General features: G+C 38.0%; 1 protein-coding gene across 1 annotated transcript in view; it reads left to right on the top strand.

The window, feature by feature from the left end:
• The window catches only part of reck (reversion-inducing-cysteine-rich protein with kazal motifs), a 73859-nt gene that overhangs the window by 46562 nt on the left and 14485 nt on the right, over positions 1 to 12812 (top strand). The window contains exons 11-16 of the mRNA XM_055181613.2: positions 1005 to 1217; positions 5779 to 5915; positions 7227 to 7367; positions 8861 to 9049; positions 10147 to 10269; positions 11661 to 11832. Coding sequence (XP_055037588.2) covers positions 1005 to 1217; positions 5779 to 5915; positions 7227 to 7367; positions 8861 to 9049; positions 10147 to 10269; positions 11661 to 11832 — 975 coding nt within the window. The remainder of the gene's footprint in view (positions 1 to 1004; positions 1218 to 5778; positions 5916 to 7226; positions 7368 to 8860; positions 9050 to 10146; positions 10270 to 11660; positions 11833 to 12812) is intronic.

Raw genomic sequence — 12812 nt, 5'->3', positions numbered from 1 at the left:
GGACGGTATCCTGTACAATTTGAAATATTCTGAGAATTATTTTCTTGGGCGAAGACTTATGAATCACACTCCCTAAGATGATGGCACCCCAGCCTCTGTGACGCGATCTGGAGTTCAAATAAACAACGGCTGGCTTTGATTTCTTTGAAGAATTCCTGGGGATGATTGGGTGGCGGGCACTCCTGCGGATTTCAAAGAGCGTCCAATGCAAATACGGAAGAAAGCGGAGGGGCTAGACGTGGCCGGAGTCTCAGGCGTGCCTGGAGTGCTGTATACTTACCCCGATGCAAATCACAGCAGTCTGCAAGCCACCCTATGGTCTATACTGTACCACAGCACAAATAAACCAGTCTGTTTGTTGATGCAAGACAAAGTCATGCAATTCCCACACAGTGGGCAGATGTCATGTACCATAACTTATAACTTATAATCTGTTAGCGGTGCTTTCCTTGTAGATTAAAATATTTAGTTTTTTTTTTAACTTTTAAGGTTTAAAATCATGTTCACAGGCATGCACACAACATTTGGGTGCTCGTAAAGTCATCCCACCACACCCGAAAGAAAAAAAAATCCAGACACCCTTGTCCACGAAAGTATGAACAGCATTAGAAATAGGACGGAAATAAAGGTTTCCACTGCTGCAGGTTTCCTGAGGAAGTCCCACTTCCTAAACATTCATTAGCACACGTTTTAGATCATGTTTCAAATAGTAAACAGTGGCCTTTTGGGATACAAGGCAATTTCACAAAACAACACAAATCTGCTTTAAATCAGAAACAGATCAGATTTATGTTTAATGCCTGCAACTTTTGTGTCAAAATTTGCTACTTCTTTAGAGTATGTCAAGACTGTGCAACACGTTTCTGCAAGCCATTAACATTTTGTTTACTCTGTAGCATATACAGAAATCAATCTAAACATGTCTGACATAATCTGTTTATCGACCGCCGTTCAGTCACTTTATCTGCTAGCGCCGTTTCACATCTGGGTTTTTGTGTCCTCAGGCCAACCGAGCTGTTTCGAAGCTGCAACATTCAATCGGATCAAGGTGCCATGAATGACTTCAAACTGTGGTCCAATGGAACCATCAAGATGCCCTTTATGAACATACCTGTGCTGGACATCAGAAAATGTCAACCGGAGATGTGGAAAGCGGTGGCGTGTGCCCTACAAATCAAACCGTGCTATAGCAAATCCAGAGGGAGCGTCATTTGCAGGTAATTTTGTTTTTATCTGTGTAAATCTCAATAAAACAAGTCATATTTTACACTTTTAAACAACTACTTTATGCTCATTTTAAATCAATATAAATTAAATCCAATTTTGAAATAATTTATAAATACTTAGAGTAATAGGAATACATTTTTTTTTTATTACCGTAATAGCTTATAAGGTATCCCATCTATAAAAACATGTATGGTTTAATAGATTAACACTGGGATTGGTTATAGGTGGGAAAAAAAAACATTACTGTAATATAACCTTTGAAAAAATCTTTTCACTCAGAGGCCACTTCTGTCTTCTATTTAGCCCTTTCAATATGAACCAGAGAGTAACATAAATGGTGACCAATACAGACTTGACTCATCTTTCAATTCCTCCAGAAAACAGCGTGAGGCGCACTTGAGAGTTTACATTTATTTCAGACAGAAATCTTTTGGATTAGTTTATTGCAAAATTACCAGGGACCCCCCCCCTAATTTATATTTTTGTGCATTATTAGGGGGTCATTAAAAGTTTATAGGAGGTCCGGGACCACCCCAGCCCCCCACCCCCCAATTCGAACACTGTATTAAACTTTAGTATTATTTTGCGACAACATTACACGTCATCAACCCAGAATCCACTACATGCTACACATAATGGCGGCCTCCACAGGTTAAAATGACTATGACATGTTGGGGGTTTTAAAGTCGTCATGAAAGAAAAGTAGCGATTGTCTTATTTTCCCTGTCTTAACGTATATCCTCCAAGTGAAATGGCATCTGAGGCCCTGTCCCAAATGGCGCACTTTATGTGGACTTTCTGTCTCGTGGCCTTAAATTGCACGTCCTTGCTTAATCTACGAGTCCGTAGATTGTCCCATCTGTCATATTTACGACAAAAGTTGAGAAAAGTTTAACTTTATGCAAATTAGCAGCGAGTTTCACGAGCGACTACCAATGGGAGTGAAGTAAGTGGAGCACTGATTTGTTGTTTACAACATGGGGTAACGTCACACTACTACGCAACCAGAAGTGGGAACGCCCACAAGCGACATCAACCACCAGCGACAGGCGATGAGCAGCGATAACATCGCTGGCTGTCTGAATGCGGCTTGAGGAGGTCCACAAGTCCGGAGTGTGCCATTTGGGACATTGCCAGAAATGAGTAGGGGAGAGCGGGGTAAGTTGTCACACGGGTAAGTTGTCACACTGTTAATAACTCCAACACTAGAGGCTCTATGTCAAAAATCAAATAGCCACTTTATGTGACTTCTTCTTCTATAGTGAACTTCCTGTTCACATGTGGTTAAGATCACTGTAATCTGAGGTTAGCACAATTTTCTTATTTTTCTGCTTAAAAAGTAAAAAAAAATCACTTTACATTTTATGCAATACAACTTTGTTAGGTGTGAATGTTTAAAATGATTATTTTGCACAAAATAGAGGAGACCGTAAAGTGTCTTTTGATACTTTAGCTAAAGTGATATGATGAGCTAAACTTGAGATTTAGACAACATTAGCACACAAGTAAGTATGGGGCAAGTTGTCTCAATGACTTTGGGGCAAGTCGTCACATCTGACAACTTGCCCCTGTACAAACAAACACATCGAACATGCTCAGAAAACATGATATAGAAAAGAATAAGCCTCAATCTAGCAAAAAGCTGTTTCAAAAGAAAGGGAAGCAGAAATCTGGACCTATGAAAAACAAGGCAGCTAAAAGAAGAAAAATCATGCAAGAGTCATCATCAGATGATGAAGAGTGCTTCTGCCTCGTCTGTGTAGAGCCATTTTCAAAGAGTCGTCCAAAGGAGACCTGGGTAAAATGTGTAAAATGCAACAATTGGGCCCATGATGCTTGCACCTCAGGCCAGGCAATTTATGTGTGTCAGAATTGCGATTCTGGAGATGAGTCCTATTAGTCATACAGGGCATCTGTTTTGTTCAGAGGTTCAACATGTTAAGTTAAGCAAGTTATCTGCAGCGTTCCATTCAGTTATCTGGTTTTATGTGAAAGCCATAGAACATTTGAACCAAAGTTCAAAGTAAAGTGGTCTTGCCACTTAATTGAAATGTGCATTATTTGGATTGAAATAATTGTTTTTCCAGATTCTCCAGGCACGGATGTTTATATTTCCAGTTTGGTTTGAGTTTAAAAATTAAAATCAATATTCACAATTAGTGAAGTAGTTGTGTTCTTATTTTTAGATAATCTAGTGTGACAACTTACCCGCCCTAGTGTGACAACTTACCCTCCGATGGGGCAAATTGTCACAAGTGCACAGTCACTATTCAACAGTCTACAACTCTGTAATGAGATAAGATATAAAGATGTTATGAATACAACATATGTGCCCAAGACTTCCTTCTTTCATTTGGTATGAGATTTATACCATTTTGATGTATGGTGCTCAGTAAATGTTAGACAGTGTGAAAAGTGTGACAACATACCCCGCTCTCCCCTAAAAAGGAAGGGCGGGACTTAATTTTGTCTATTGAGAACTGATTGGATCGTTGTAAGTTGGGTCATGTTGCTAATTGCTAATCGCTGTGATCTTTTCCTGGGCCGCCCTCGTGCCATTTCTCGTGACAGGAAGTAAATAGAGATTGTTCACAAATAAGTCATTTGTAAAAAAAATACTACAATATTTCAAAAAAAAAAAAAAGTTTTTAATTTAAATTTCGTGACGACTTTAAAGGAAAATATTTAATGTTTTAACAATGGATTTTAGTAGTAGATGGCAAATATAAGGTATTAAAGCAAGTCTTCATAGTTGAGGTTTAGGTTAAAAAAATAAACACTTGTGAGAATGCTAAAAATACTACATATACTAAAATACTAAAAATACTAAAAGATCGGGTTTCATTCTCACATTTCTAATTTGTAGGTTTTGTTATGATTGGTGATTTGGTCAAAGCAACACTTGACCAGTTTTGTCATTTGTTTATATCTTCATACTTTTTGTATCTATGAAAGTCCTTACATTTGTCCACAAATGATCTGTTGATTTCCTACTGCAGTGTGCATTTTTGTGCAATGTGCATACGTGTGTCCTGTCACAGTATTTGGATCTATTTAATGCACAGAAAAGGAAACATATCCAGTTAATTGCAGGTTGTCATATAATAGGTTTTGTGTGTTAAACCAGCATGTTGTTTTTGCGCAAAGCTTTAGTGGTTAGTGAAAAATAGAAGTTGAAATGTCACTGTTGAAATGTGTTTATCTTTTTGGCTTTCACAACGAATCCTCGACTACGAGCATTCAATGCTCAAATCTCTTTGGAAGCATTTTGTAAAAATACAGAACCTGTCGTCGATAAAAGTCTAGTCAATAACTTCGGTCTAGTCAAAACAACCTTGTGCAATGCTCCACCCGATGGCTTAATTCATAGACACTGCACTGTGCCAGCGGTTGTTTTGTTTGCATTTATTGCACCTGTGCTTACACAAGTCTCGTTCGCATTCAGCGGCATTCCAGTCGGAACAGACGTGCGCTCCTCTGGTACAGTGGGGATTAGCTGCCCTCACGCAACTCGGCAGGAGAATGTTCAGGAATGATGGGGTCTCCCTCTGTGACAAGTAATGCTGTGACTCCAGCAGCTGAGAATAAAGACACGTGACTATGAGTGATGGCAGGGTACGACCCACAATGCATTACTCAAGCTTGAAACTGTCAAACGGGACCTTGCACCTCCAAGTCATGTTCAAGCTAGTTTCAGGAAAATAAAGAAACATGCCGGTCAGGATGTTGCGGACTGTCATACAGTACATACAGTAGCAGGAAGTTATTTTTTGTCTGCCAAAAATAGTCTACAGAAAATGTAAATTGTCATTATTTACTGGTTGGGTCAAATATGGACAATCCCAAAAGTTGTATTATAAATAAACCTATGCCGGGTTGTTTCCACCCACGCTAAAGGTTTATGCTTAAAAGAAACAGTGCATATTTTTGTACCAGTGTGGGTGAACAAGAAACAACAAATACATGTCTGCAACCGGAAATTACACCCCAGGATGTCAAACCAGTTTTGTCGGGCTCAAGAGAATGCCACATGTGGACATGTGGCAGTTGAAAGCAAGGCTGAAAAATTGCTTTTAACACAGCAATCTCCCTCCAAGTATGAGGCCTCTTTATGGTGTATACAGTCAACAGGAAGCAAGCTTTCATCTCTTCTGTCTGAGCCCAAAGGTCGCGCAAGTTTCAGGGTTGGCAGACACACAGAGAAGTGGTCTGGACCCATTCTGTGCCTCTGACACCATGAACAACAAAAAGTAGACATAATATTCATGTAATGAGTGCTTTAGTAATCCACTTGCTTATATACTTTCATGATATTCCAAAATTTGAAAAGGAGAGCTGTTGATATTTGATTCACACGGGGGGCGTGTGGATTACATGGGGATGGATTAAGATTCAACGTGACCTTTTTAGGGCCCAATGTTGAAGCAAATGCCCCTTGGAATATTTAAAATAAAATCTAATAATAAATTAATTAAAAAATATCTCTCAAACATTTTCTTATAAAATTCTCGAAAGACCATCTATCCAAAATGGATTGTTTATCATTTGCAGGTCAGACTGTGTGGACATCCTGACCCAGTGTGGGGATCGAAAACGTTTTCTTGAAGGACAGACTCCAGAACGGATCTGTGACCTGCTGTCTCCAACAGATGATCCAGAGCGGTGTATTCCTCTGAGGAGATACCTCGGTGAGTGTGTGTATAGGACCCAGCCTGGGGCCTCATTTATAAACGTTGCGTACGCACAAAAGAAGGCGTACGCCACTCTCTACGCAATAGTTGTTATTTATAAAAAGCAAACTTGACGGGGAAAATGTGCTGTCCGTCACGCAAGCTCTGACCCAGGCGTACGCACAAAAACGGGTGAAATGAGAAATGGCGACACCGACGGCAGATGGAAGAAACACGTGAAAGTGAAAGTAAAAATGACAACACTACCTCTCATAAATAACATGAAGACTTCAAATAGCACGTCTTACAATTAACAGCCTACACGAACACCTGTTTGATCGATCAGCAGTGACACAAAATAAATAAATAAATAAATCGAAAATTACAACAAAAATTCAAATGAACACATATTTGCTAAAAGAAAAATGAAATATGTTCTGCAATAATATTGGCATGTTGTGCAACTCATCCTCATAAAGAATATAGTTAACAGAACGAAATAATGTACAAAACTGATATTCCCGTCTGGCGGAGCAGATATAGATGCAATTACATAGACAGATAGATAGATAATTAAGGAGATATATAGTTAGTTAGATAGATAAACAAATAGATAGATGTATTAATTGTCCACTGGGGAAAGTTGTTTTCATAGTAAACCATATCTTCATAATCTACGGAATTATGGTATTCATGCATATGCCTTTAGTGTGTTTTATTTGTGATAAAACAATGTATGGCGTATGTCTCAACCATTCAGGAAGCAACAAGAAATTACATTTGCGCTGAACAATGTCCCATTTCCACGTCGATTATTACCGACATCTGTAGCTTGTCAGATGCAATTAAATGAATGGAAATAAAATGCCCCATCACAATGCGTAATGCCCACACTGTGCCCTCCAAACAACGTTTTTCTCCTCTTTTCCCCCTCGCCAACGATAACTTCTACTTCACATTGAGTGAATTTACTTTTTTTTTTTTATTTCCTCTATGTGTTTGCCATGATTTCGCAATCAATGCATATTAACTTGTGGGCGTTTCACGGACTATTTATGGGCAACTATGGGCGTGTCATGAAGCCGCAAAAGCTGCGCTACATTTAGAATTGATTGTGATTTATTAAGGGAAACATGCGTAGGATGTGCGTGCACACGGTTTTATAAATCCAAATATTTCTTTGCGTACGCCCGTCCTATGTTTCATCCGTACGCCACTTCTGATGCAAATCCTACGCAAAGTTTTATAAATGAGGCCCCTGGTCTTAACATTTAATGAATGTCTGTCTCATATTGCCTTTAATTGTTGGAATCATTCTGGTATCTCCAGACCCCAGTCCCTTTGAAAACGTTATTGAAGAGGTGATCCATCCTTGCAACCCTAATCCATGTCCAAGCAGCCATCTTTGTGAAGTCAACAGGAAAGGCTGTCATCCAGGACAAGATTGTCTGCCTTACTTCTGTGTACCTGGTACCATATGCATGAGTTACATTTTTACTCTGAGATTCAAATTGTTAAAGGTCCCGTTCTTTCTGTGTTTTTGAAGCTTTGATTGTGTTTACAGTGTGCAATATAATATGTTTTCATGTTTCACGTGATAAACAACGCTGTATTTTTCACACAATTGACTTATCTGTATAGCGCTGTTTTCACTGTCCTCAAAATGGTCTGATGTCTTCCTTGTTCTATGAAGTCCCTCCTTCAGAAATATGTAACAAGTTCTCATTGTGTAGTTTGTTTAGTGTGTTGTGATTCGATAGCAGCTAAGCTTGCCGTTAGCTTAGCTGCCGACTGACGTATTCCAGTGGGCGGAGTTTAGTCAAAAAACTGTTCTAGTGAAATCATTAAAGCAGGAAGTAGAGGACTGTAGTCCAAACCGCCCGTTCGTTGTAGGCTTTGAAAGGCAAATTCTGTTAAAGAAAATATATCACCTGGCGTGAACTTTGACCTTTATCATTTTACAGGTATTATTTATGCTATGATAGCAACATTACACACTAACTAGGGTTTAAAAATGGGATCAGAAAGAACGTGACCTTTAAGTTATGAAAAGTATACGAATAAAGTGTGCACATACTCATTGTACTCGAATTGAAAGGATGGACATTACAGTATACTAGCATTTTGCTTACTGCATAATTTATACTGTATTATGCTACTATTTTTATATAAAATTTGCACAATGCAATGATAAACATTCCTAAATGGAAGTAAAGTCTCAGGAATAAAAGCACTTTCTATGCACTTATATGATAAATTCAAATTCAAAATATGTGTTTGTTGCGTCGTGTGAGCCATGTGCATCGCGTGTTTTGTCGGGGTAAGTGCATACTGCATGCGCCGTTTATGAAAAAAGAGACGCTCGCGTTCAGAAAATACACGCAAGACACTCTCTTAACAGTAAACTCTGATTACGCATTAGATTATGCTAGTATCTGGCAAACGGGAGCGTCTCTTTTATCATAAACCCTTTAGACGCGTCTGCAGCGGGCACTTGTTTTGACGGGACACGTGATGCACATAGGTTCACTCGACGTGCCGAACACATATTTTGAAATTGCGAACCACACACATGATGGGCTACATACATGTTTTGACGAACTTCGCATCGTGCGCCCTTGAAAAAAGAAGTCACCGGCCACCATTGATTGTAGGATACAAAACCCAGCACAATATCCTGCTGTATACTGCACAATTGTACTATGTAGAAGGCCAACCAGGTATGAATGGATCTGTGTCTACAAAAAATGTACAGATTATGTGCTGCAGAAAAAGAAAGGGCGAATATCAAAATAAAGGAAGATAACACATTATTACACATTACCATGTTATTTAGAAAGGCATTGCATTTTTGTTCAATATCATACAACCTTGTGATACTGTAATACAAAATACTATTCTAAACATTGCCAGAATATACAAGTGCAGTATTATATCAACACTAAGACTATTATTTCCCCAAGGCTGTAAATTAGGTGAAGCTTCTGAGTTCTTGGTCCCCTTGGATGCTCGCATCCAAGTGCCCACCCGGAACAGACAGGTGGGCTGCTATGAAGTTTGCACCTGCGGTCAGAGCGGTCGTCTTGAGAACTGTGCCGATATGCCATGTTTGGACACCACCAAGACCTGCTTAATTTCAGGACAAAGGAAAAGTAAGTTCCCATTATCATTTCTTAGAATGTTCTGTGTTATTATTATTATTTATTATGTCTTCTGGCTCTCCTTGCCCCCAGGTCTGAAATGCATCTGCTAGTATACGATAAGCTTGAATGAATGCAAAGTAAAAGCCCCCACATGCTAAAGCTTCCTTCCTGTGTTTTTACAGGCGGCTAAAAATTTTACAGAACAGACTCTTCAGTTAGTTGTAATTATTTGTTAAATGCATCGTCATCAGTCACTGTTTTATGTGCACACTGCCACCTATTGGTTTTGTTTTGCATTACAACACAACAGCACAAATGGATTTTGCACTCTCATTGGATTAATACTAATCAAAACACATATGAATGTTTAAGTTTCTGATATGATCACAAACAGGAAATAACTGCATAGAATATAAATGTTTATTTTATATGCTTAAATGTGGACCCCTTCACATCTTTCAAACACCCTCTGTACCGTTTTAGATGCATCAACCACTTATTCAGGAATGGATACATGTTAAATTAATTCCCTGCCAGCCATTTTTTGAAAAGTTGCCCGCCAGAATTTTTTATGATTTTCACAAAAGTTTCACAAAATGCCTTCCAGAAAAATTTTCTTCTAAAAATATATAAACATAAAAATATATTAAATGAAAGAACAGACCCTCTGCTTTCAAACAAACAATAAACAAACAAAACGGGAAAAAAAGTTTAATCCTATCTATATTTTTTCTCTGCTTATGAACTATTAAATGTGGGTATTTTTCTTAAAAAAATAAATAATTGCATTTTTGGGAAGAAGTTTTGTTAGATATCAGATTCAGAACAATTATCAAAACATACACAGAGTTTAAAATTAGTAAATAATTTTTTTGCTTCAGTTTTTTATAAATTGGGTAAGTGGCCATCTAGTGGATAATTGCGGTATTACAGATTACCTTAAAACCTCATCAGGAACAAATTTTTTCTTATGCAAATGTTTTCTCTTAATTGAAGAGATAACTTGTCAATGTCGGGGAAACAGTTCATTTATTACAGAAGAGGCAGCTTGTAGATCTTAAGCTTGTGTCAGTTTAATGACTGACTTTTATCTCACTCTACTACAGGTCATGGTACTTCCTTCCGGGTCGACTGCCATCAGTGTTCCTGTTTCACAGGTGATACCATCTGCTCATCTCGCCAGTGCCTGAAGTCAGACAGCTCGGATGAGGAACTGCTCGCATTCACAGGTGAGTGCATTCCTGTTGTAAATGATTTGTTTAATGGACGTTAGAGATTATAAAAATGAACATCATCAACAGGCATAAAAACACTATACAATAACAATAATGGTAACACTTTACAATAAGGTTGTATTTGTTACCATTATTTTATACTTATACCATGGGTCTGTTGAATGCTGTATTGTGATTGGCTGAGAAATGTTCCGTGGGTATGCATTAATCCTGATAACCGCAAACCTAACATTTTAAATGTCTTAAAAGTAGGGACCAGAGCAATGTTTGTGGTAACCGTGGTATAAGAGGAATCCGCTTCGCGTCGTGCCGCATTGCACCTTGGGTGTGCATTATTTTCTTATAATTCAATGGCCCGTCGTCAATTATATCTTACTTAATTACTCTTAGACATAGCTATGCATGCATAGCAGTAATTTCGGATACATTTGTTAAAGGGACACTCCACTTTTTTGAAAATAGGCTTTTTTCCAGCTCCCGTAGAGGTAAACAACTGATTTTTACCTTTTTGGAAACCATTCAGCCGATCTCCGGGTCTCGTGGTACCACTTTTAGCATAGCTTAGCATAATCCATTGAATCTGATTAGACCATTAGCATTGCGCTCAAAAATGACCAAAGAGTTTTTATATTTTTCCTATTTAAAACTTGACTCTTCTGTAGTTACATCGTGTCCCTTGCTATTAAAAGTTTTCGGGCACTGCATAATATCATTGCACCTGCTGCACCCATGGTACGGCAGCAAATTCCTTGATTATTTAGTCGAAATGATAGTAAAGTTCCTAGCCATATTGGCCTAGAAAATTGCAACTTTTAATTTTCCGTTGGTTTTAGTACACAATGTTACTACAGAAGAGTCAAGTTTTATATAGGAAAAATATCAAAACTCTTTGGTTATTTTTGAGCGTGATGCTAATGGACTAATCAGATTCAATGGATTGTGCTAAGCTATGCTAAAAGTGGTAGCGCCAGACCTAAAGATCAGTATTCCAAAACGGTAAAAGTCAGATGTTTAAGTCCAGGGAAGCTGGAAAATGAGCCTATTTAAAAATAAAATCTGTTGAACACAGTTGATGGTACCCATTGACTTTCATCGTATTTGTTTTTCCTACTATGGAAGTCAATGGGTACAGTCAACCGTGTGGTAAGCATCATTTATCAAAATATCTTCTTTTTATATATTTAACAAAGAAACTCATACAGGTATAGAACAACATGAGGATGAGTAAATACCATTTTTGAATGAACTATCCCTTTAAGACGGAAAGAAGACAAAAGTTGTGATTCCTTCAAATTTTATGAAGTGGTTGTGTGTGTTAAGCAATTTAGCTTGTCACAAAAAATCATAAAAAATCCTCACTTGCTGTTTTCCTCTCTCTGTTTTAGGACTTCCTTGTGGCTGTGCTGATCATTTTGTGCCTGTGTGTGCATATAATGGACGCACATATCCCAGCGCCTGTGTTGCACGCTGTGTCGGCTTTCGAGACAATCAGTTTGTTTTTGGATCGTGCAGAAGCATCAATCCTTGCTCTTCAAACCCTTGCCAAAGAAACCAAAGGTTCGAACCTTTGTAACATTCAAAGTCTGTTGTCTCTTTTCCTCATGTTAAAATCTTGTTTGCATTTAAAACCTGTCTGCTTTTAAAGGAAAACACCACAGTTTTTCAATATTTTACTATGTTCTTACCTCAACTTAGACTAATTAATACATCCTTATCTTTTTTCAATGCGTGCACTTAATCTTTGTACAGCGCGTCGTGAATGTGTTAGCATTTAGCCTAGCCCTATTCATTCCTTAGGATCCAAACAGGGATGAATTTAAAAGCCACCAAACACTTCCATGTTTTCCCTATTTAAAGACTGTTCCATAAATAGTTACAAGAGTAAGTATGGTGGCACAAAATAAAACATGGCGATTTTTTAAGCGAATTAAAAATGAGAACTTTGTTGTCTGGCGGAAGAGCACTTAGTTTGCAGCACTTCACTTCTGACTGCTCCCCCATCACTCAAACTTCGAAGGTCGAAGTGCTGCAAACTAAGTGCTCTTCCGCCATATAGTTCTCATTTTTATCTGCTTAAAAATATTGTTTTATTTTGTGCCACCATACTTACTTGTGTAACAACTCATATAACAGTCTTTAAATAGCGAAAACATGGAAGTGTTTGGTGGCTTCTAAATTCATCCCTGTTTGGATCCTAAGGAATGAATGGGGCTAGGCTAAATGCTAACACATTCACGACGCGCTGTACAAAGATTAAATGCACGCATTGAACAAAGATAGGTGTGTATTAATTAATCTAAGTTGAGGTAAGAACATAGTAAAATATAAAAAAGGGTGGTGTTTTCCTTTAAATCTGCTTGGCGTACATTGTATGTTTTCTTCATTACTGTAAATCCATTTTTGGTTCATTTGTATATTGAAGGACAACTCCAAATCATTTGTGACTATATTATGCCATCTCAGCATAGTTTAAAATCTATTTAACCTAAAATATTCCTTTAGATTGAGCATTAATGCCTTTAGGAATCACTTGAAAT

This window comes from Misgurnus anguillicaudatus, chromosome 25, assembly GCF_027580225.2.
Source record: "Misgurnus anguillicaudatus chromosome 25, ASM2758022v2, whole genome shotgun sequence".
Classification (NCBI taxonomy): Eukaryota; Metazoa; Chordata; class Actinopteri; order Cypriniformes; family Cobitidae; genus Misgurnus; species Misgurnus anguillicaudatus.
This window is presented reverse-complemented; position numbering and strand designations above follow the sequence as displayed.